Raw genomic sequence first — 24,744 nt, 5'->3', positions numbered from 1 at the left:
GGAGAGAAGGAGGGGCCAAAGAGGGAGAGAGGGAGAAAGGGAAGGAGGGAGGGAGAGAAGGAGAGAGGGGGAGGGAGGAAATCCACTTTATTTATTGCCCTCCAAAGAAGACTGTTTGGATTTTCTGCTACACAAGTTGTTCATCCTCTGTATAGTCTAGAGGTCAAGTCACAGCCCATCATAGTATAGATGGGGAAATAGATGCATGGAGGTTAAATTATGTGCCAAGGGTCACACAGCTATTCAGCAGTATAGCCTGACTATCCAGAGCCTGTGCCTTTTCCATGGCAACATATTATTTCTCACCGATTTTTCCTATTTCATATCTTTTCCACCTTATTTACTTGTTCAACCTTTGGCCAACCCTTTCATAAAGTGAATTAAACTTCTTTTCTTGATGAATCACCATTCTTAACTGCCCCTCAGCTGAATGCTCTCTAAACTCATATGCTACTAACTACATATGCTCTGAACTGGTGAAAAGTTTGTGTTACATAGTGATCCAAAAAAATACAATTAAAACACTTTCAAGGACACTGACTAATTTAAAAAAGTGAACACTGCTAAGGATGTAAAGAGAGATTTATGGCAGACATAAAATTATTGTATTTTTATTACACTAAATTTATTTAAAATAATATATAAATTACATAAATGGTTGGTTCTAAGGTGGCTTAAAATGCTAAAATCATTTTAAAATGCCTATCAAACAAACTGTGTTTTTATTTTTTAAGGCACTAATCTTATTTTAAGCTCTTTTATTTAAGCCATTTTATGTTAAGCTATTAATTTCCACTTCAAAGATAGAATCAGCTAAGCAAATACAAATTTTTAGCCCAGTTTCTTCCAGAATTAACAAATTCTTAAGGCCTTGGTTCCAAAATGGTGCCTGGTGCACAGTAGACACTTAATAAATGTCTGACTAGATTTGATTTAAATGAGCTAATGTGAGTTCCTGCTCACTTTTAAGGACTGAGGTACTTTGAAGAGGAGGCCATTTTTTAGGCAGAGGTTAGACTAAAAGATCCCTTATATTCCCACCTAACTCTGAAATTTCAGGCCATTGTTTACTTAACCCAGTACCGCTCAGCATAATACTGACATTTGGCTTTGTAAGGGTTCTTACACTACTTTATATAGTGATATTTAGTGCACTTGGATTTTAAGTTCCCAGGGTGGAGACTCCTACTTCTCTGAATCACTTATCAACACTAGAACAGATATGTCCCCTTAAGAAAACTCCTAAATTTTTATTTACAGAAATAATATATCATGGTAACAATGCTTCCTCATGAGTTACTCAAAGGCCAATTACCATTAATAGGCCTGAATTTTAAAAGCAATTACACAGTAAAGGCTTATCCTGCAGAAGGATCCAAGCCAGTTCCTCGTCTCTTTTCTGCCTTTGGGGCCTTTCTTGGTGGTAGCCTCATTAGTCACAATGACTCATGTGAACTCACCACTGGATGTTCACCAACAATCTCACTGGGGTGCACAGCTCTAAACTTTTTGCATTTCACTTGTGCCCAACTGCCAAGAGCATCCCTCTAGGAAACAGGGACAATGTCTTCACTTACCCATCAATGCTCACAGAGTTCTAAAACTCCGTGCTTGCCTAGCCATTGAGGTATGAGGAGGCACTGCCCCAAGGGCTGGACTAAAACAGTGGAATGTCAAAGTGAGCACTATCATGCAAAAATATTTTAGCAAAAGCATTCACTGAGGGAACAAAATGTGGTGTGTGTACATGAGGGCTTCCACCTCCTCATGAGACAGAGCACCAAGAGAATACATACATGGGGAAAAGGGAATCCAGGAACACTAACATGAGGACTCGAGGCACACAATCTGGATCACTGAATGAGACCGGAGACATGTGTGCTCCAAAACACAGATCCAGAGGGGACAAGGTCGCTATCATCAGGCCCATTCTGCTTGGGCCCAAAACTGAGTCTGGGAGAAATGCATTTAAGTTGTAAAGAGGCAAGTTTAAGCTTGATGTGGGGAAAAAAGAATTCTCAGGATCAAGGATATCTGAGGAGAAAAAAATTAAACTTCTTTAAATATATCCAATTGCCACACATGCTAACAATTTGCAAATATAATTTTACATTTGGCCTTTTTGAGGGAAAAATATCACGAGCACTGGAACTCATTCATGGAACTCTTCCCTTCATGCAGAATATATAGGGATGCTATGAAATGGGCTTTGATTGGATAATATAACAGAATAAAGTATCTCTCCAAACATCCCTAATGGAAGCAGTTTTACTTTCTACTTTAGTGAAGATGTAGAGAAATCTGTCTGTGGTATTTGAGAAGAACTGTGGGAGGGAAAGAAAACAAAAGCAAACACTCTATAACCACTGGGGCCTGCGAAACACTCCTAATTCCAGCTCCTTCCTACACCACTGACTTAGTTTATCAACCTTGCAGTCCAAGAGAAATGTTCACTATGAGCCCTCAGAGACCATATTAGCGTAATAATTGAGAGGAGGAGGTAATAGCAAAGATTCAAAATAACATTAGCTAGCTTATAATACGTTATGGAAGAACGCTTATTTGATTTGGGAGTTTCTGCAAAGGTTCTGTCTCAATTTCCTTAGAAAACAAAATCTAAGTGGGGCAGTAGAGGAGGATTTAGCATTCTTTATCATCCCCATCTCTGACTTCCTAGAAAGATAGGAAATGAAAATGAAAGGAAGGAAATGAAAATGAGAGGAAGAGAATGAGAATACAGATTAATTACGGTTGGTAAATATAAAACAAGAAGAATTTATACAGCAACTAGAACCACTTAAAGAGAGGAAAACAATAAATCTAACAGCATGCTAGACCCACTCAGTTTTCAATAAAAGGAGATTTATTTTCCCAAATATCTATTACATTTGTGATTCATGAGAATATGCTAGGAAGAAAAGCACTGGAAGCATCTATTTAGATTTTTCAATCGTCATTACAGAAAAGCGATTTCCCAAACTTTTAAAATCCTAAACTACCATGGTTTGAACCCTATGATACCACAGGCAAGTCCATTAAGCTTGCAAAGTCTCATTTTCTACAAAATGGAGACCATGCTTTCAGAACCCACCCTCACAGAGTGAGAGAAAAGCGCTCGGCAAGCCTTGAGGTATTCTATAAATGTCAGTTATGATGGAATGCACTCTGATGAGAAATGATGGAAATAATATGATTTTTCACTTCTTTCAATATTTTGCTGCCTATGGACCTAAATTTAAGCTTTAAAAATATCCAATGTGATGCAGGGAGCTTGCAAGTGAGAGGATCTGATATCCAGCACCAACTTTCATTCCTTGGGTGACACTGAGCAAATAAACTTAACCCTTATCTGAAAAATAAGGCACTAGAGCTTTAGAAAGTCCCTTCCAGGTGCCAAATTCCAGGTCTAGGGATCCTATAAAGTAGATCCAGGCAGCCCAAAGCTTTTGGCATTCATCCTTCCTCGGCCATAGTAATACACTACTATCACAATGTAAGCTCTCTGAGGGCAGGGACTGCCTCTTGTAATTTCCATGCTCAGTACTTGGCACTGTGAACAACTAGGTGGGGCGGTAGATGGAGCACTTGGGCCTAGAATCTTTGGGATTTCAAATATGGTTTCAGATACATACTAGCTGTGTGACCCTGGGCAAGTCACTTAACCCTGTCTACCTCCATTTCCTCTCTGCAAAATAAGCTGGAGAAGCAAATACAAGAAAATCCCAAATGAAGTCACGAACAGTTAGACATAATTGAAAAACTCAGCAACTTAGCACTGTGTTTGGCCCATAATAAGTAATTAATGCTTTTCTTTTTCAGTTATTCATGTTCCAGAGCTTAAGACTAACATTCTCCATCGGCTGGAAACCATATAGGCACCGGCGCCAGAATATAATGGTGACAGCCAAAGGAACATCAGAAAGGGGAGGGATATTCTGTTCCAGTTGAGGGAGGCCAATCTCTAAATCAAGGAACGCACAGAGCCTCAGTTCAATAATCAGGGAAGGAGGAAAAGTGTAAATTCTAGACATAAAGGCAAGATTCCCCCCAAAAGAAGAACTGATACCCCAGAACCATGGTTCCATTTGGCTCTGTATTCAGGGCTGGGACAGAAATCTAAGCTCCTTCTTACTCAAAAAAGACTTGCCATGGGCAGCTGGGATACAGATAGAGCACCAAGCCCTGAACTAAGGACAACCAGAGTTCAAATCACTTAACCCCAATTGCTTCGGCAAAAAGAAAAAATAAACTTGTCATGCAAGTCACTGCTCTGATGCAACGTATCACCATCTCCAAAGACTCGTAAGATATATGTGTGTGATCCATCAATAAATTAGCCATTAGATCATGTGATTTATTAGTTATCAATAATCAGAGAACCACGTCCTTAGGAAATAGCTTCTCATCAAGGCCTAACTGAAGGGAGGCTAAACTCAGAGGAGAAATCTACATAAAGGAGCCCAAAATCCCGGGGTCATCATTTTGTCTGAGACCATCCCTGAAATAGGCAAAAGCAGTATAGGCATAGATAAGGCTGCATAGAAGTCTAAAGAAAAGGAAGTAGAAACAAAATAGAAAGAAAGAGGCTTTGTTGTTTTTTGGTCCTGTCCGACTCTTCCTGACCCCATTTGGGATTTTCTTGACAAAGATACTGGAATGTTGCCATTTCCTTCTCCAGTCCATTTTACAGATGGGCAAACTGAGGCAGACAGGGTTAAATGACTTGTCAAGGGTCACACAGCTAGTAAGTATCTGAAGTCAGATTTGAATTCACAAAGATGGGTCAATTTCTGATTCTAGGACCAGATGTTCTATCTGCTGTACTGTGCACCCAGTATCCCCCCAAAACTATACAACTCCCTAGTTAACCAAGCTTCCATGATGCAGTCGTCCTCTGCTACCAACTCCCAAATCTTCTAGGATAGATTTTTAAGTAGAGACATATTTCTGTTATTTCTGTAAGATCATTTGCTCTGATTTTTCTATGAAGAAAAACCATTAATACCAATTCCACAACTAAATTAAGCCTATGCACTTCCATTCTCATGTAGTTTGAATCAATGAGTACTTTTCAAAATGGATTGAAAATAATTTTAAAAGAAAAAATTTAATAGCAACAAAGTTCCACAAAGTAATATTTAGTTAAACAAATCTAGAATATAAAAAGTGGTGGTGTTGTGATTATAATTTTTGCTGAATTAACAGTGTAGTAATCCAACAGGACAAAACAACCAATTACATTTTTGTAATACGATCTTCTTTATAGCAGCTTTAAAATTCTCTCCCATAACTCATCCATTCAAATGAACAATTATAACTTTTATGAGCAAAAATATCAGCTTCAAAAAATACACATGAAATTAAACAACGTGTAAGAATCAGGCTAAAAAGTTTCTATCTAATACATTGTATTACTTTGTATAAGAACATTTCCTGTAGTATTTAAATGAATGATCTTACATTTCTTCAAGCAGTGGCAACCCAAGAAATCAAACAAAAAATTAATGCACATCCTTGCTTTTATTATTTTCTTTCTTCTTGCCAAATGTGGTTATTGGTGATTCATTCTTCAAAGGACGACACTTTTGGCCCCTTGCCCAGGCTCAAAAGGGAGTGAGGGTTTCCCGGTGTCCTATTCATTCCAAAATATTTTGTCTTACTTATTAATCATTTCTCCTCTATAAATATGAGGAAATAAACAACTAAGGCACATGATTCCTTTTAATTTGCTGCTTCGAGCAGCTGAGGCAGAATCTTAAATGGAAATAATTTGCCATCCAAATCCTGACTCCATTCATTGCTGTGCAAGATGAGCCAAGGAGAGTCAGATTCATTCATCCCATCTCACCGTGGTGGCAGGCCTCTCCTCCTTAGCTTCTCCAGTGAAACCAAGACTCTGGAAGGCCTCTAAGAAAGCTAGCCCAGGCCCCAGGAAAGGAGACAAGATTGTGAAGGAGATAATAAAGGATTTGGACTTTAACAGTTGGCTATTCTCGTGAAGATTAATCTACTGAAAAGAAGGCTGCCCCAGAGACTTCCAGAAAACCAGAGAACATCGCCAGTTATTGAAATGCTAAGGCCAAACAATTGCTATTGCTTCCCTCTTTCCCACCAGATGCAGAACTTGATCATCCGTGGGTTCCCCCAGTTTCAAAAGTCCCACTCAGATTCTGCTGACAGAGAGTTTGCCAAGGTCAAAACTGGTCAGATTCAGTGCTGGTCTTTTTCACATGTATGATTTTGGAGAAGAAGAAAAAACAAACTAATCTTAAAGTATTTTAACTAGATACCACATATATGAATGTTATGGAATGTTATTGTTCTGTAAGAAATGACCAGCAGGATGAATACAGAGAGGCTTGGAGAGACTTACATGAACTGATGCTAAGTGAAATGAGCAGAACCAGGAGATCATTATACACTTCAACAATGATATTGTATGAGGATGTGTTCTGATAGAAGTGGATTTCTTTGACAAAGAGAGCTAACTGAGTTTCAATTGATAAATGATGGACAGAAGCAGCTACACCCAAAGAAAGAACACTGGGAAACGAATGTGAACTATCTGCATTTTTGTTTTTCTTCCCTGGTTATTTTTACCTTCTGCATCCAATTCTCCCTGTGCAACAAGAGAACTATAATATAGATATTATATCTAGGATATACTGCAACATATCTAACATATATAGGATTGCTTGCCATCTAGGGGAGGGGGTGGAGGGAGGAGGGGAAAAATTGGAACAGAGACGAGTGCAAGGGATAATTGTAAAAAAAAAATTACCCTGGCATGGATTCTGTCAATATAAAGTTATTATTAAATAAAATTAAATTAAATATTAAAAAAAAAAAAAACTAGATACCACAACAATTTGTTTTGGCGATTTTCACTTCACATATTAAACTGGGGAAGGGGAGAGGAAAAAAGTCCATCCTGGAGCTAAGAGGGAGACTTTGGAGTCTGTTGGGGGAGGCCAGCCTTCTTCCTGCAGCCAGAAATGCCCTTCAGAAGACATCTCCACGGGGGATAGGGGAATCCTGGAGGCTGAGTGACCAACAGAAGATTATGGCAACAGTTTAGCCAAGAGGGGATTAGGGCTTTGGGTAAGGAGGATCTTATAGGAATCCCTATAAGAGAGGCTAGGAAGGCAGAAATGAGTCTGGTTTGGACAGTGGGTAGGAGAGGGTAGTAAGAGGGAGGATTTGAAAGTGTCACCCTTAATAATAATGAGAAGGAGCTACTTTGGATGCCTTGATTTTAAGATGTCTGTGGGACATCAAAGAGACAGTTCATGAAGGTAAGAGAAGAGGGCCAAATCAGAACCATGGGAATGTCCAAAATCAGCGGCTCTGACAGAGATGGCCATCACAGAGGAGACAGAGTGGTCAGAGGGGTCACGGGGAACCAGGAGAGGAAAGAAAACTACAAAGGAGAAAAGGGATCCCAGGGCAAGAATGGGTCAACAGTAAATGCTGAGGAGGCCCTTGGGAGGAAGAAGGATCAGCAGAATGTCAAGTTGAATGATGAGAACCAAAGGCAGGGCTTAAAAACAGTGAGAGAGTGGTAAAGGGGGGCATCCCTTAGGATGACTTTCTAAAAGAATTTAACTAAGATATTGCATGGCAACAAGAGAAAACGGTTGGATTGGATAAGATACAATTGGTAAATGTTATCCTAAAGAAAGAAGTGTTTTGCATGCACCTAGCTTTTTTGGAAAGTAGCTTGCTATTGGGATAAGACTTTGTACTCATGTACATTGTTGATCACACAAAACACATAAAACTAGAAGAGACTTGGGCATCATTTAGGACATTTGTCCCATTTTACAGAGAAAATGGAGAATCACAGAGTCGAATGATTATTCCAAGATCACCCAGAAGCCTTAAAAAGGAACAGAACTGGCCTGCTGGTCACAACGGCCTCCCTTCCTCCACACTGTGCCGTTTTATTTTAAATCATAAGAAGATTACCTCAGAGATTGTAAATTCAATTCGTGCATATTTGTAAGATCCATTCATTACTCTTCCTTAATTACATCTGACACTTTCAGACAAGTATGACCAATTTTTTATTAACTGCAGGAGAACAAAAGTCCCTTGGTTTTTAAAGCAGGGAAAAGTTTGACACAGAGAAGCTACTGGGATTTTGGTCGGGTTTTTTAAATAAGGAAAATCAATTTGTTCATCTCAAAATATGTCAAAAATAAACTTGAAAACTGATGAAGCCCTTTTTAATTACCACTGACCATCTTAGCAAATGTAGCCATAATTGATCTGACCCAAATATGCCTAAACCAGATGTCCTGACGTGAGGATCATTTTGGAGGTTGAAGCCTGAGGAATCCATGAGAATTTCCCAGTTAAAGGGCCTATAGAAATAATCATAAGCTAACATTGAACTGCCCAGTTCTCTGTCCCTCCCTGCAGTCTATCCCTCTTCCACACTTTGTTTCTTTTAAGAGCATCCTGGTCTTCCACTCTCTCACTTTGCCAGCTAGGACTCATCCTCAGCCCCTCATTTTCACTTTGCCCATTTATCCAATACATTGCAAGTATGTCCACATCTTTGCTCCTCCGGACACTCCCCCCCACCCCAATTACTTCAGGTCTGCCCCCTCATACCTGGATTACAGCCAGCAGCCCCATCTGGAGTGCCTGTCAAGCCTCTCCCTTCCCCAGTGCACTTTTCACAAGCCACCAAAGCGATGATTTGACCATGTCACCTTCTTATCCAATTGACTCTGGGGGCTTCTGGCCTGGCCTTTAAACCTGGCTGCAAACTACCCAATTCATTCCACGTGTTTCCCCTTCACACACTCTTGGACCAAGCCGCCTGGTTCTTCTCTCTGTTTCTCATACACAAACTCCATCTCCTCTGTCTGTCGTTGCACTGGCTCCCAGGTCTGAAATGCACACCCTCTTCACTTCCACTCCACTAATTTCCTTTACAACTTGGATTGAGCGTCACCTTCTGCAAGAGAACTCTTCGGCTGAATATCCTGCCCCAAACAGCTAGTGCTTCTCCTCTTCACCTGCCCCCAGGTTTCCTTATGTCTTTGTGTATATATACTGTCTCTTCTAGACTATTTAATGTCTGTAGTGCCTATTGACTAGTGTTACCGACAGACACTTTCCTGCAGAAGACAATTGATGCTCTTACACTATCTATCAGAAGTAAGGAAATCATAGATCATAGATAAAACCGTTTTGGAAAAGTCATGGAGCAGAAAGAGTACCAGCTTTTCAACCAATAACTTGCACCTTATTGAGAATATTAGTAGTAGTGAGCATATTAGCTACTAAAGCAAAGTTCTTTTCATTGTAAAAAGCATAAGAAATGTTCTTTTATAAAATTCATGACATACTCAAAGTAGGAAATCTTGCTACCAAATGCTATCACAAGAAACAACTGTCATTTTAACCATTAAAAAATTCCAAAAGAAAAAAGGTCCGCAATATTCATGCAAATGTCACATCTAGAGTTATTATTTTTTAATCACATAGTTAAATTACCGACTACATGGCAATTCAATAAAAATATGCTGATGAAATTCTAATCAGGGTACATATTACACGTATGTGGTATATTGCTGCCTCCAAGTGGTTCAATGATGAATTACAAAACTGGAAAAAGATGGAGAAGCTTCATTATTATCAAGAACTTCTCAAGCCTGGCTCAGGTTTTCAAACTACATCTCAAAAGACCAAATATATGTAATTCATTTTTTTAAACAGTCCCATAGCCTGGATCTGACTCACAAGCAACCTTATCTTCCCGTCTTCGGATAGGAACATCATGGAAAGGACTGGTTATGGACAGGAGCTGTGACACCAAGGTCAAAACCTCAGGGATTCTCCCCAAATCAATAAACAAAGAACAAAGTGTTGGGGCTTTTGTCCTGTCATCTCAACAGAGGTGTCCCTCCATTCAGCAGTTGGACACTGAAACCTCAGAGAAAGAGTTTTAGTCTAGTGGAGGGTTCAAAGGTCAATAGCAAGAGGTCAAGAAGTCATTGGAAAGTAAGAAAATAAAGGCAACGGGTGTAGTTAAACCTTCCAGAGAGCTTGGCTCTGAAAGGGAAAAGATGCCAGGTTAAGGAGATGTCAGTCAGGTCTTTTAATCATGGAAACACCTGGCTGTATTCTTAAGTGGCAGGGAAGCAGCCTTTACTAAGAGATTTAAAAGATTAGAGAATGAGAAAAAATGACCAAGAGGGAAATCTCAAAAAGAATTCAGCAGTGTTAATTAAGATTGCAGTAGGCCCCTAGTCTTATTTTTACTGATTCTCTCCCAATTGTTCCTCAGTTCTACAAATTTTAATGTTTATATGCTGAAATGCCTTTAAATGTGTCAAAACATTGGGTGGGGGAAAAAAAAACAAGCCCAATTTTCTTTTTCTTTTATTCCATAATTATTTGTAGAAAATTGCAACATGGTTGACACTTCAACCAACCTAAATTAACAAAAAGAGATGCACCACAGGTACAGGGCAGGCAACTGAAGTTGCTCATGAAGAGTATTTACTTACAATTCTTCTCCTTGTTTTGCTTTCTTATCTGAAACCAGATAAACCGTTCCAAAGCTTCCACTTCCAAGCTTCTGTTGAAGAACATAACGTCTTGCAATCAAAGTCTTTGAGTGAGTGGAGACAGATGTTGATACAGCCACACATTTGGCAGCTTCTTGGAATCTCAGCATCATTCCAAATTATATTGAATAAGTTTATTCATTTATAGAGATTGAAAATTCAGGTTTCCTAAGAATGTTCATATTCATCCAAGTGGTGACCACAGAGCAATTCCTTAAAGATGAAAATGTCATGTCAGATTTGACATAGTATGTGAAAATATTAACAAAATACTCAAGGCTGTCATCTATGAACACCACTGCCTTGTCAGGCTTTGGTGAGTTCAGAGCTGCATTCATGTTATCTTGAGGAGCAGAGGATGATCTGCTAGAAAGGATTTGGGTTTTTGTTTTTGGTTTATCCAAATTGCATAAAACTAAAGAACTTGGCCAAAGTTCTAAAAGTTTTATATCATTTCTTTCTTGTTTATACATTTCAATCTATTCCTGTATTTTCACTGCTCTTCCCATTCAGAATTCATACACTTTTTGGATCACAAACAACAAGTGTTCAAATGAGTTAGGATCAAGGCAACACAATGTTCCTGCTGGGGAAGTGCGGGAGAATCCACCCTATTGATTTCATGGATTTTAGGAATTCAGGGTGAGAAAACCATCTCTACCTATGTAAATTTGCAACTGTTGCACAATGTATAGTCTTTGAGAAGTTAAGTGACCTCTACAGGGTCACTGAGGCAGAACCTGAATCCAGGTGTTCCTGATTCTGAGACAAACTCCCAACCACTACATTCCCAAACCGTTGCTACCCTGGCTGCTATAGATTTATAATTAAGGTTTCTGTTGTCATTATAGCAGATAGCATTTGCAGGGATAATAAGGACCAGGATGATGGAAAAAAAGTGTTACTCCACAGCCTAAGGAAGATCTAACTTAAATACAACAATTGCATCCTATTTCTGGAATTCATTCTGAACAATAATTACCTCATCATAGAATGAAAAGTAAGTTAATAGTGTTCCCAATAAATAACAATCTCCATGTACTACTTTAATAGTAACCAAGAGACCTGTTATATGTGACACCATCTTTTAAAAAATTATCTTTGGGGAGACAGAAAATTTGTATTGATTTTTAAAAAAAGGTTACTTGTGTGTAAAAAATTGCTTTGTCAAACAATGATTATTATTTTTCATACCATGGGATTTTGGGGTGAGAAGCAACAGGAAAGATCATCACAAGATACAGAGATAGAGTGTGAAGCTCTCATTGCAGAGACCCGGGTTCAATTCCCGGTATTAGCTTGGTGACCCTGGTCTAATCCCAATTAATCTTCATACTTCGGTTTCCTTACCTACAAAATGAAGGTACTTCCCTATCCCCCTCCGAGGGGCTGAAAGCTTTGTAAACTCCTAGTGTGATCTTTGTAAATGAGCTGTTTTACAAACGGAAGATTCTCTTACACCCTCATTTACGGGCGAGAAAACGAGAGCGGAGAAGTCCAGGCCAAATCGCGCCGCCCCACAGCTTCGTCTCCACTACCAGGCGGCGCGGGCGGACGGACCATTACGGCGACCGCCGCCGGCTCCGGGGGTTATGTGCCTTCGCACGCGGCCCGAGGAAGCAGTTCCCGGAGCCCCCCCGACACGGGAGCGGGGGTCTTGTCCGGAAACCCTCCCCTCCTGCAATCTTCCCTAAAACCCCACGTATTTGATTCTGTGGGTAAGCCCCGGGGGTACACTGTGTCTCCCTACTAGGTCCGCACCTAGGTACCCGCCCCTCGGCGGGCCGCAGGCGCGCTTTCACCCATCCCCGATTAATTAAGCGCCAGCTCCTCGCTCGGCAGCGGGCGGGTGAGGAAGGACGCCAGGGGGCGCAGCCTGCAGGCTGCCTCAGTGTTCTCACCTGTGGAATGGGGAGAGGGCTGGCACCTACCTCCCAGAGTGCTTGTGAGGATGACACTGGTGAGGCGGAGGAGGATGGTTACTATTAGTTACTCAGGGCTCACGAGCCCGTGCAGTAACAGCCCAAGAGGCGGCGGCGTTTGTGCTTCAGCATAAGGGGCAACACATGGCCTACGGGAAGGGTTTAACCTTATTTGGCAAGACTGGCCTCGCAGGGCGAGAGAAGGGACCCTAGAAAAGAACGCCGGCCTCCCGGGCTTGGCCAAGGCACGGAGAGGGAGTGACGGGGATACGGAGGGAAGGGACCCAGAGCCCGGCCCGAGCACCTTTACCTGTCCCGGGAGGAGGAGCGGCGGGGGCGGAGGCGGCTGCAGGGGCCGGGGAAGGGGCCGAAGCCTCAGGGCAGCCGCGCCCGCCTCCGCCTCCTTCCCCAGCCACAGATGACGCCACGGCCAGGTCACGTGGCCAAAGTGTTTGCGCACCGTCGCTAGGAGACGGACGCGGAAAAGTGAAGGAACCGGTCATGACCGTTCCGGAAGCGGGAGTGGCTCAGGCGCCCATCCTGGAAGGGGCAAGCGAAACGTCTAATTCTCACGGGGACGTCTCCCTAAACTTCCGCAGCATCCCCGCCCTCGTCTGTGTCATCCATGGCCTCGCATAAAGGCTCCCAGCGTCTTGAGGGGAAGTAGAATGCCTGGGAGGGTAAAGCGCTGTAGGTTATACGTCACATCCGGCCACTACCGTAATCTCGCGTTACCCGCGTCCCGCAACTTCCGGCCTTGCACCCGGTCCTCGCACTTTCCGCACTCCTAGGCTTCTGGCGCTCGAGGAAGAGCAGGTGGGGCCCGCGGCTGCTGCAGCCGCCGCACGGGGGCGGGAAAGAGGTCGGGGGAGGACCAAGTCCTCGAGGCCAGGATGGAACGCGAGGGGCCTGAGTGGGGCGCGAAGGGAAGGGGATGGGCGCGAGGGGCCCCACCCTGCCCAGTGCAGTCCGCTCACCTTACGCAAGCTGCTAGGGGGGCGCAGTGGAGAGAGCCCCGGGCCGGGAGTTCAGAGCTTACCTCAGGGGGTCCAGCCAGGCCACCCTGGGCAAGTCACTGTACCCTCTTACCCCCTTGAATGGTCCTTGGACACCTTTGCATCAATAACGCCCGGGGGGAACCACATGTACCTTGGAGATGATGCCGGAGGCACCAGGGATGGAGCCGAACGCTAATTATCCCCACTTCCATTAATTTATTGCTTCTGTTCAGTGGCGTCCATCTCTTCGTTGACCCACTGGGCAGAGCTCCTGGGGTGGCTTGCCGTTGTACGGATGAGGAAACTGAGGCAGGCGGGGTGAAATGACTTGTCCAAGATCTCCCATCCCTGAGTCCGGGTTTGGAGCCTGGAAGGGGAGGCTTCCTGACTCTGGCCACGCCCTCCTCGGGGCAGATTTTTATATCCCTGGTCAGAGGATCAGTTTCAGTGACAGGTTTGGGAAAACATTTTAAAGCTCTTTTTCTTGCCCCTGCACCCAAGTAAATGGACATTTTAGGGTGTGGGGAGAAATCCCGAGGTTTAGAACAGTTTTTAAGAATATTCACAGTGAAACTTTTTAAGTTTCCAAATGACACCAACCAAACGGGATCCGAGCTGGTTCTGTGTTCCTGTATCAAGCAGCCGGGCTCCACCTAATTGACCCATCCCTAGGATACTGTGGAAGACATTTCTAAAAACTCTCAAACCTCCATTTGCCTCATAAATTAGCCCCTTAAGATCCCATGGGAAATGAGGCTGATTTCCAGATGATTGTGCAGCTCCCTAGAACTTCGAGCCTCAGTGAAAGCCTGCCTTTGGTTCTGGGGCCCAAGGTCCTCAGAGGCTGAGAGGGACCCAAACTCCCAAAGTCGGGTGTGCCCTTCAGAAGGGGACCCACCCGAGAGCGAAGCCCAACCCGGATTGGTCCGCTGGGAGTGAGGAGGCCTGCCAAACGCCCAGCTCTTCTCAAGGCACAGGTGGCTTGATCTGTCCTGGGGACCCCATCTCTGGCTGCCTCCCACCACAGCTGAGAAGCAGCCAAGGGATGTTTGAGGAGAGGTCCCAGTCAGGCCTCAGGGTCCCTTGATGAGCACCCCCGGGTGCCACACTGAGCCCTCCACTCTGCTCAAGCTGAGCTCACCTCTGGTCTTCCCCAGGTAAGGTAGGATGTGTTCTGTGGTCTCTTCTGCACCTGCTCTGGGTGCTGTAATTCTCCCGGAATAGCCATATCTCACAGGGAGGTCATCAGTAGAAGGCATCTTAACTAGCCCTCTAGTAAGGCTAGAGGGAGAAAGTACAATTTCTTGCCACCTCAGGGTTTGATGGAGGGTGGGGATCTGGCTTAAGACTTAAGGCTAGGTATGAGGGACAAAAATCCTAAGCATCTCTCTATTGCCTTTGGATCTGCCCCCACAATTCAGTCTTCTGATAGCATCTGCCTATTTCTCCCTTGGTCCTTCCTCTCACCCCTGCTACCTCTTTGATCTTGCCTTCAGCCTAACTTCACCCCTTCCGCTCCAATTCTCTTGCTTCTTCTCTCTTGCCAAATTATTCCACCCTGCCAAATTCTGGGAAGCCTCCTGATAACTGCCTATTCCAAAGCCTACCTGGAAAGTGCAGCTCAAATAATCTCTATGTAGTGTTCAGCATGGCCAATGTAAATTCTGAGAGGCAGGGCTCCAAGTAATGAAAAATTAATTTATTAAGCAGTCTGGCCAACAATTAATAAATTAAGGGTCTGTAATTAGTCAACCTATTTAATAAATAAATTTTTTCAGTTCTTGGCGCCCTGTCTCTCAGAATTTTCATTCACCATACTTGACAAGTGGACCATGGGGAATTGTGAATACATTTTCTCCTAAAACATACAACCTTCCAAACTTACAAAGTCTTTCACTCTCTCCCACCTTACCTTATGTTTCTTGTTCTAACTTAGCAAGATCATGAAACTAAAGTTTATATTTTTTTTACCTTTGGATTTGGCCTTTTACACACATATATATATATATATATATATATATATATATATATATATATAAAAGGTCACCTTTCTAAACAAAAACAAACAAACAACTAGTCAGAGTTCCTATATAAAAGGTCACCTTTCTAAACAAAAACAAACAAACAACTAGTCAGAGTTCCTAATGTGATTCCACTTGGTTTTTAGGACAGTAGAAAGTAATAACTTTTATATCCAGCATCCCCAAAGTCTTACTGCCATTTTAAACCTAGGACAGATATCCTGTATTCAGGATTCCCACAATTTTATTGAAAACTTGCATTTTTTTTGTCTTGAAGGCAGTTCCTTAACCATCAGTATGGGTATCCGTGGACTAATGAGTTACGTGGAAGATCACAGTAGTCAATTCTTCATTGATTTGAAGTTGAGGGACACCAAAATTATTATTGATGGCTATGCACTTTTCCATCGATTGTATTTTGATTCAAACGTGGATCTCCGGCATGGAGGAGACTATGATTCTTTTACCGATGTTATACACAGATTCTTTGAATCACTCTCTTCTTGTAAAATTCATCCATATGTTGTATTAGATGGAGGCTGTGACATTTCGGATAAAAAACTCCTCACCTTAAAGGACAGAGCCCGGGAGAAGATCCAGGTAGCGCATTCCCTTTCTCTTGGTGGGAGGGGAAATCTGTTGCCTTTACTCATCCGAGAAGTATTCATTCAAGTCTTGAACAAGCTTCACATAGACTTTGTCCAATGCTTCTCCGAAGCAGACAGAGACATCATGACACTTGCTAACCATTGGAATTGTCCTGTGTTAACGATGGATAGTGATTTTTGCATTTTTGATCTGAAAGCTGGCTTTTGTTCTCTGAATGGTTTTCAGTGGAAAAACCTGGCAGTGTTTAAAGATACATTTCACTACTATATCCCTGCCAGATGTTTCTCGGTAGATAAGTTCTGCAGTCATTTCAACAATATGAATAAAGCCCTGTTGCCTGTCTTTGCTGTGCTGTGTGGTAATGACTACATCAATTTGCCTGCCCTGGAAACCATCTTCAGTAGAATGAGTTTCTCCTCTGGAGCCTCTAGCACCAAAGGGAGAAAGCACCAGCGAATTCTGGGACTCCTTAACTGGCTGTCTCATTTTGATGCCCCCTCTGAAGCTTTAGATAATGTGGTGAAGTACCTGAAAATGAATGACAGGGAAGCGGTTAGAGATCTACTTTGGGCTTCAATGGAAGAATACCAGCCATCTCCAGTGAAGCTACAGGATTTCTTCCAGCTCGGTGCCTACGTGTCTCCCTGCGCCACCGACCTAGGCTTACCAGAATGGATACAGCTGGCTTTGGCCAAAGGGCAGCTTTCTCCTTTTGTCTGTGATGCGTTGTCATTACGGCGGACTATTCTTTATACCCAGGTGGAGAACATGCAATGTCCAAGTGCCCACGTTGTCTCTCTCTCCATTCGGAAAGTCATCTATGGCCTTCTTCAGAATTCTTCTCCAAATCTAAATAACGTGTCCCGAAGCACAGGCTCCAAACAACCACTGGCTTTCAGTGAGATAGAAAGGATTGATAAGAATATTGCAACGGTGGTTACTCATGCAGCAAAGCTTCCAGAGGAATATCGGGAATTAGGCAAATTGAATGTGGTAAGTGTCCAGGATCATAATGGCCCAGTATATAGGAGCTCTAGGCCACTAATGACCATTTTATATTTAAGAATGGGGGTTATGTGAGTCAGAAAAACTAGAAACTGTTGTCCCCAACAGAGAAATTAGGAAGATGAGGGAAGGATTGGGGGACGAGGAGGGAATAATGAATTCTGTTTTGGATACATTGAGTTTGATAAGTCTACTAGATCTCCAGTTAGATGTATCTGAAATGTGGTAGGAAATCAGCAGGCAGGCTGTTAGGGCGGGATAGGTAAATTAGGAAATGTTCAGTAGAGATGTTAGTGAAATCCATGGAAAAGGAAAGGAAGGTCTGTAGAGAAGGGAACACTGATGTCCTCGGGGGATTTGTGGAAGTGGTATTGTAGAAGGCACAGTGTAGCCAGAGGCAGGAATGTGAGAAAAGCACAGAGGCTAGTAGGGCAGTTTGGCTAACAGCTCTTACTCACTATGTCTGACATAAAATCCTTCTTTTCCCAAGTCCTGACCCTCCTTCCCTGTTTTCTGCCACTGGGTCCGCCATCTTCCCCAGCTCCGAAGCTTAAAACTCCATTTAGTTATTTTAAGACCAGGATCTAAGTAGGTTAGAAAAAGTGCTGACCTTGGAGTCAAGGGTTCAGATTCTGCCCCTGACTTGTGTGACTTCCCCTCCCTGGGCCAATTTCCTGGTTTCTCCAATGAAGGGATTGAGCTAGCTGGTTTTAGAAGCCATTTCTGCCTGTAGATCCATGAACTTGTGAAAAAAATTGATTTTTACAAAAACAACTCCTACCTCAAAAATTGTGCATAAAGAAATGAGATGTGATATATATAAAATAAAACTTCTTAAACTTTTTTTTACTCATGACCCCTTTTAGCCCAAGAAATTTTTATGCGACACCTCCCCCCCCCCCCCCATATACAGGTATATAGTATAGGTATATCAATCAAACATTTATTGATACTAAAGTGTTAACTATTATTGCGCGCACACACCCCCCAGGGGCTTCACTTACAGTCCTTTCATTCAGTATTTAACACTTTTCATCTGTATTGTTTGATCCTGTATGTGCACACAAGAAAAAATGTCAGGTTTCCCTATATGTGACTGAGATATTTGCTATGTTCTTTCAGCTTTCTCTCTCTAAGCGTAAGAATCTTCTATTAGAAACCCTGAAAGTGAAAGAGGTTGTCCTGGACCCAATTCCTGCTTCCCTGAAGTTACCCATTGCTGTCACTTGCTTTTGGTTACAATCCATAGAAGGCCAAGCAAAACTGTATCATGTACAAGCTTTACTGATGGGAATGGTAGTTGGCCAGTTGCAGAAGATGATCAGTGAGCCAGGTAGGTATTGGTGATCCATAGAAACCAGCCTCTCTTCTTCCAGGAACTTATTTATCCTTCTATCCTAAAGTTTAAAAAAAAATGGGAGGAGGCCTTAGAAGTTAATGTGATGGTGCCAACTTGTGACACATTGCTGACCTGGTCACCTTCAGTGGTCGCATAAGCAAAACAGTCTGTTTTTGATATACAGCGCATTTGCCAGTTTCATTTCTTCCTCCAAATTCAGACATAACAGTCATTATACTTCATCAAAGACATTAACATTTTAGGAGTCATTCTTTCCTAAGGTTGTTTATTATTGCTCTATAATAAAACAAATACTGACAACCGCAGAAAATTATAGTCATATTCCCTCCCATAATCTTCAGTTAATATGTGAGAATAAATGAGCAAACCAACATCATCTTCCCTTTTTTCTGCTAAAAATATTCATTTCGAGGAAGTGTAATTGATATAGAAGCATTCTTTGTACAGTGAAAGTATTCTGTTCTTTTAAAGAATACTCACTTTAAAAGACCATGGATATCACAGCTTTTCTTTACGTAAGTACAGTTGCAATTCTGAATGAGTTATTATTGCCTTCTGGATTTTCAGCAGTTGCCTAGTTTCATAAGAGATCATTTTTTTCAGAGTAATTTAAAATGAAAAAAGAAAAATCAAAGGAGACCCTAAAATATCTAAGAATTTTATACTTTGAAGGCTCTTTGTCTTAACTGTATCATTTCATACTTTATTAATATGTATTAGCCTAATTAGAGCTAAATGCAAAAGAAGCTTTTGCTTCACTGCTGTGGGGATTTTATGTTTATTCTAACCTCATGTTTATTTTTTTCTGCTGAGTAAAAGATATGTAAGAAAAGACTTAAGAGAAAATCTGTTAACCCTCTCGTTGAGTCCAACAGAAGGGAACTTTTCAAGGGTGTGTTGATTTTCCTTTAAGGTTATGGATACAGAACATGGGCAGCCTCAGTGCCCTCTTGCTCATAAATTTGAAATGGCATAGGGCCTTTATGCATTTTCCAGATAGCTTGTACAGCCTTTGCATATATCCATCCTTCCTTTGGTACGTGACAAAGTTAATAATACAGTTTGGGCTCCCATTCCTGCTAGATTTTAACTTTCCTCTTCTCCCAAGTCCTTCTTGGGAGCCAGCATGAGATTCATTCAAGTGTTATTTACCCAGATGAGTGAGCTATAAGCACTCATTTTTCAGACTTTCATGAAAATAGATTTCAATCAGACTTTTATAAAGAAAAGGTTAATTTACATTTCACAGACCACAATTTCAAGAACTAAGCTTATCCTATGTAAGACTTTGTATCTAACCAGTGTTCTGGAAACTATCCTAAGTATTCAACACAATGAAGTTAAAGATTCAGAAGAGAATTTTCATTAGAGTATTGGCGTTCAATGCCTTCAAAGCTTAGGTATTTAAAATTAAAATAGCCAAGTGGCAAGATATAGAAGATTTTTCCTAATAGAAAATAGTATTTCCATTTGGCTGTTGCTTTTGAAACTTGTGGAGTCTGTATGGCTAGAGATTTTCTGAAGCCTCTGTAAACACTACTTTTAGGTTTCTTTTTCCTGTAGATAATGAGGAATCGCCTATGGATGGGGCAAAGCTGTTCTGTGACCAGTTTCTTAAAGTGAAAGAAAATAAACTGCAAAGAAAATTGGATTTCGATACTGCCCATGTTTTCTGTCAGTGGCAGTGCTGTCTCCAGATGGGATTCTATCTCAATCAGCTTCTGCTAACACCTTTACCTGAGCCCAACATCACATGGTAAGAGAAGCCAGGCCTGGAAAAGCACAGAAGAGAGGGAGAAGGAGGGATTAGGACTCTCTCGCTTCAGGCCCACTGGGTCCTTATGGCAAAATAATCACTTCCTGATTAATGAGTCAATTTGGTTATTTTTCAAAAGCAACACTGCCTTTCCATCCCAAGAACTCCAGGCCAATGAATTCATGGTGTTAGACCGAAATATCATGACTTTTCTTACAATTTGTCTGCCTAGACGTTTTGTTTTGCTTTTGGTGGGGTCCAGAGAGCTAATTTTATCAACATTGCTAAGTCCCTAATACACCCTTAGGAAGTTCCATCAATGTTTCTCTAATTAAGAGTCTTAAAAGAGAATTACCTCTGGGCACTGAAAGAAAGGTGTAGCCTTGGTCACATTTTGCTTGTATGCTTCAGGCCAGGTTTTTCTTGTTTCAGATCCAGTTCTGTGAGGTACCATGATATGGTGGAAAAAGTTCTGGAGTCAAGGAACCTGGGTTCAGATCCCACTTTTATAATCTTGGCAAAGTCCCTTAAATTCCAGGAGGCCCAGTGTCTCTGTTCTGGATGGTCAGAGAACTCTTCCAGCTCTCTATCCGTCCATTGTTCCATGCCTGTCTTTAACGGACATACCTAACCAATTTCAAACATTGTTGAATGATTCAGTTGTTCTAAAATGAACTGCTTTACCTAGTTCTAATAACTGGTTTTTCTAATCTAGCAAATTTGTTTTGAATTAGTGGCAAGTCTATTCTTACTGATACCATCTGTAAACTGAGTTTCTAGAATTTTACTAATAAATGTATTAGGTGCTTCCTGATTAAGACTGACTTTCCATCCTCAGTGGGACTGTGACCAGAAGTTAGTGCTTTTAGGCAAGACTTTACACTTTCAGAGGTAAATAAATCGAATTTTTGTCTCTCTTGATTGTCTAATTAAATTTTTCATCTAACTGGCTTAATGTAAAATGATTTACTTAGAGTCCCCAGGGGCAGCTAGGTGGTATAGTGGATAGAGTACTGGCCCTGAAGTCAAAAGGACCTGAGTTCAAATCCAGCCTCAGACATTAAAGCTTCCTGATTGTATGACCTAAGCTATGACCTAAGCTATGTCACTTAACCCCAATTGCCTCAGCAAAAAAAAAAAAAAAAAAGTCCTTAGACTCTCAGTGCACTTTTAGGCTTTTGTGTGAGAGCAGTGACACACTTTCTCTTCCACTTGCACAGGCTGTACAGTGGGACTCTTGTCCATGGACTTTCTCAAGAACTTTCCGCTTCATCCTCAACAGAAAATCTCTTGCGTGTGTGCCCTGGAGCAAGACAGCTTTATAGTCAGCTCTTCCATGGACTGAAGTCTGCTGTCCCCTCAGAAAGTCTTTTCCACAGAGAGAAGTCAAAAGCCAGAAGGAAGAAGCCAAAGAAAACGAACACTAACCTGACAAAGCACCGAGTTGGGACCAGGTCCTTACTTGATCACGTCAGCAACAGGTTTGGGCTCCTCTCAGTAGAGGACTTGGATGATTGGGATCAGGAGTCAAAGCTGGAATAAATCCAGACTTTCAAGTCTTGTGGATTGTGACTGAGATGATATTTTCAGGTTTATTCTCTAAATCAATCATGCAGTAGGGATTTCGTCATCACTGGAGCTACAGTATTGAGTGCACTTGGAACCCAGGAAAGCCATCACTATAAAATAATTACTTGAAACCTCTCTCAAGGTCATCATAGATTGACTAATAATTATAATAGATTTTCAAATTGCAGTAGCTCTGGCTGTGTATTTGTAAGGTGTGTATGTATATATAATGGATCCATATATATTATATATGTGGAAGTGGATAGGGGTGTATATAGGTATATACAAAGAGAAATTTTTTAAGGTTTTATATTAAATATATCAAGTCGATACCTTGTAACATGTATTTTATCCCTGGGGATACTACAATGTAGTCATGGAACTGCCATAAATTTAATATTATAGGGAACCAGGTAATTGTTGTTCCTTAAATTATTTTTATAATAAATACTTTTTATGTTTTCATATTCTGTTTATACTAAAAAGTAAAATTTCATAGCATAAAAACTGTGGTGTGGTGGTATGTATTTTGTGGCGGCTAGAGCATCCCACACACTTCTCTTATAGCTGTATTTTAATCACTAGACATAGGAACTGTGCTGTGGAAGAGATCACACTCTTCAGGGAAAGATTTTCAGTCTCGCAGGCCCTAAATTTTCAAAGAGCAATTTTCCCCCAACTGTGATTTTTTTCTTTAAGCTCTTGGTTTTGGACCTACATAAGTGTTTTTTGGCATGAAATTATCTATAAATTAATGTCGTAATTAATACATTTGAAAATGGATTAAGGTGTCCATCTGTAAACTAGGTCTGAAGAGGTGGGAAACAAAACAAATCTACTGTATTAATGAAGACAGGAGCTTTGGGACAGACAGCTATTGGCGTTTTTTTAAATAGTCTCTAGACAAATGTTCCTTGAAGCCTTACATGCAAATTTATGTTTCTTAATTGGTTGTGGAACTTTTTCATATTTTTATACATTATTCATTTTGGTTTTACTCACTAGGGAATTTAACTTATTTAATTATCACTGACATTTAAATACTTGGTGGTCATTATACATTTATGAGCTACTGGGATTTGGGGAGAAGTATAATAAGGCAGAATAGGCTAAACATCATAGCAAGTACTCATTAGTATAAATAAAAGCACAATCAGATCCATGGAAAGGAGAGAAGAGAGAGATCACCCATACTGGGGTGGGGGCAGAGTGTGGTTTACAGAATCTTCCTGAAGATCACTCTCTAATGCTAAGTAATCACTCCCAAGCCACTATCTATTTATGAGCACCAACCATTTCCCTCCAAGGCAAAAAAATCAGCGGATGAAATGTAGGTCTTAATTTGTCTACCAGTTATTGGCTTCTTAATGGCAGAGTTTTTTTTTTTTTCTTTCTTTAACTCTGTCACTAATAGAAGAATAAAACATTGATTTAACAAGGGAAATGAAAGAAGAAATGTTAAAATACTCTAATAAAATTTTCCATGTCAATCAGTACAATTTTTGAAAAATTGTTGACAACAAAAAGGCAAGAAACTACCATATCAGGTTGTTGGGGTTTTTAAAAGTTGAATTAATAATTAGTGATTAATTTTCCCCAGTAGTCGTTGAGGATGCTGTGGCCAATCTTGTTTAAGAGCTGGCCATTGTCTACACTTGAGTTGCTTGCAGTCCATCCCCATGCCCAGAACCTCTCCAGGCTGTTTTCCCTTTCCATGAGATGGCTTTGCTCACTCACCTCACACTCAGTGCTACAATTCTACACCCTGGGACCTAGGAAAACACTCTTGGGGGGATACTATATAGCAAAGTAGCTCCTCAGTACTCACTGTTCAAACAAATCAATCACGATGATGCATGAAAACATGAAACATTTAGCCAATGAGAAGATAAAGTTAAGAATCATCAAAACAGAACAGTTCACCCATAAGCCTGGGTCACATTTCCCCCTCACTGCCCAAGGACACAAGCTTATAGAAACCCAGCAGTGACACACAGAAGCAGGGAGTCTCATGGGTGACTTGCATCACAAGCAGACTCCTCAGAGCTCTGGATGTTTCTGGTCTTTTTAGGAAACAGTCCTTACCATGGCCCCTTTGGAACTGAGCCCCACTCTGAGGCTCTCTCTTTATCCTGCTGAATGAACCGTTTCTCTGCCAGTCTCATGTTTGCAGAAAAAAAATAAATTCTTTTATCTCACACCAGCTGTAAGTCTGGAATCTTCAGGCGTTCCAGGCTCTATCATCCCAGTTTCTGTGTAGCGACCCATCTGATTTAGGCCAAGAAACCTTAAACTGATAAATTAGGCCAGATAGAACAAAATTACTTCACATTCAATCATTCCTTGGTTACAAAACTGTTCTTTGATTCAGTTTCCCAGCAATAAATTTTCCAATTGTTAGGCCACATGTAGATGATCTATTGGGGACACTGTTCTATTATTTATTAGTAAATCTTTATTATTAGTCAGTGTCTTTGCCTCTGAGGGCCATGTTTCCATGCAACCTCAGAATTCTCTTGCACATTTATCTGAGGGGCTGCTTTTCTCTCATTAGTTTTAGTGATTTTACTCAAGCTACTTTTCTAAGTATATCATGTAAAATGCCCTTTTTCCCATTCGTTTATAAAAGTATATAAAATATCCCCCAGAGCAGCTGGATGGTACAGGATATAGAGCACCAGCCTTGGAATCGGGAGGAATGCATATGTTCAAATGAGTTCAAATGTAGCCCCAGACTCTTGAGGGCTAATAGCTATGTGACCCTAAACACATTATTTAACCCATTTGCCTCACCAAAACACATATGCATACGTGTGTGTGTGTGTGTGTGTGTGTGTGTGTGTGTACACAAATAGTTTTTTTGGGTGACTATATTTGTGTGTGTATGTTATGTATATGTATAACATACATGTGTATAT

General features: G+C 41.3%; 2 protein-coding genes across 5 annotated transcripts in view; one reads left to right on the top strand and one right to left on the bottom strand.

Moving 5' to 3' along the window:
• NEK11 (NIMA related kinase 11) overlaps positions 1-12,616 on the bottom strand; it is a 272,127-nt gene extending 259,511 nt beyond the window's left edge. For all 3 annotated transcript variants that reach the window (XM_051962721.1, XM_051962722.1, XM_051962723.1), the window contains exons 1-2: positions 12,518-12,616; positions 10,527-10,799 (exon numbers count right to left, since the gene is read on the bottom strand). In XM_051962721.1, coding sequence (XP_051818681.1) covers positions 10,527-10,699 — 173 coding nt within the window. In that variant the 5' untranslated portion in view covers positions 10,700-10,799; positions 12,518-12,616. The remainder of the gene's footprint in view (positions 1-10,526; positions 10,800-12,517) is intronic.
• Positions 12,617-13,242: 626 nt separating this feature from the next.
• On the top strand, positions 13,243-22,291 carry ASTE1 (asteroid homolog 1). Of its 2 annotated transcripts, none has more exons than XM_051962719.1 (5): positions 13,243-13,324; positions 15,805-17,129; positions 18,264-18,474; positions 20,065-20,257; positions 21,478-22,291. In XM_051962719.1, the coding sequence occupies exons 2-5, from the start codon at positions 15,825-15,827 to the stop codon at positions 21,797-21,799; spliced, it is 2,031 nt and encodes a 676-aa protein (XP_051818679.1). In that variant the 5' UTR covers positions 13,243-13,324; positions 15,805-15,824; the 3' UTR covers positions 21,800-22,291. The 2 variants fall into 2 exon arrangements, with proteins under 2 accessions (XP_051818679.1, XP_051818680.1); XM_051962720.1 differs by having other exon boundaries at positions 21,540-21,630.
• The last annotated feature ends 2,453 nt before the right edge of the window (positions 22,292-24,744 follow it).

The sequence above is a fragment of the Antechinus flavipes genome, chromosome 5, assembly GCF_016432865.1.
Source record: "Antechinus flavipes isolate AdamAnt ecotype Samford, QLD, Australia chromosome 5, AdamAnt_v2, whole genome shotgun sequence".
NCBI lineage: Eukaryota > Metazoa > Chordata > Mammalia > Dasyuromorphia > Dasyuridae > Antechinus > Antechinus flavipes.
This window is presented reverse-complemented; position numbering and strand designations above follow the sequence as displayed.

Coding starts and splice junctions, on each gene's coding strand:
- ASTE1 (XM_051962719.1), top strand. CDS start 15,825: ATGGGTATCCGTGGACTAATGAGTTACGTGGAAGATCACAGTAGTCAA. Junction 18,475..20,064: donor GAAGATGATCAGTGAGCCAG/GTAGGTATTGGT, acceptor TTTTTCCTGTAG/ATAATGAGGAATCGCCTATG. Junction 20,258..21,477: donor CCTGAGCCCAACATCACATG/GTAAGAGAAGCC, acceptor CCACTTGCACAG/GCTGTACAGTGGGACTCTTG.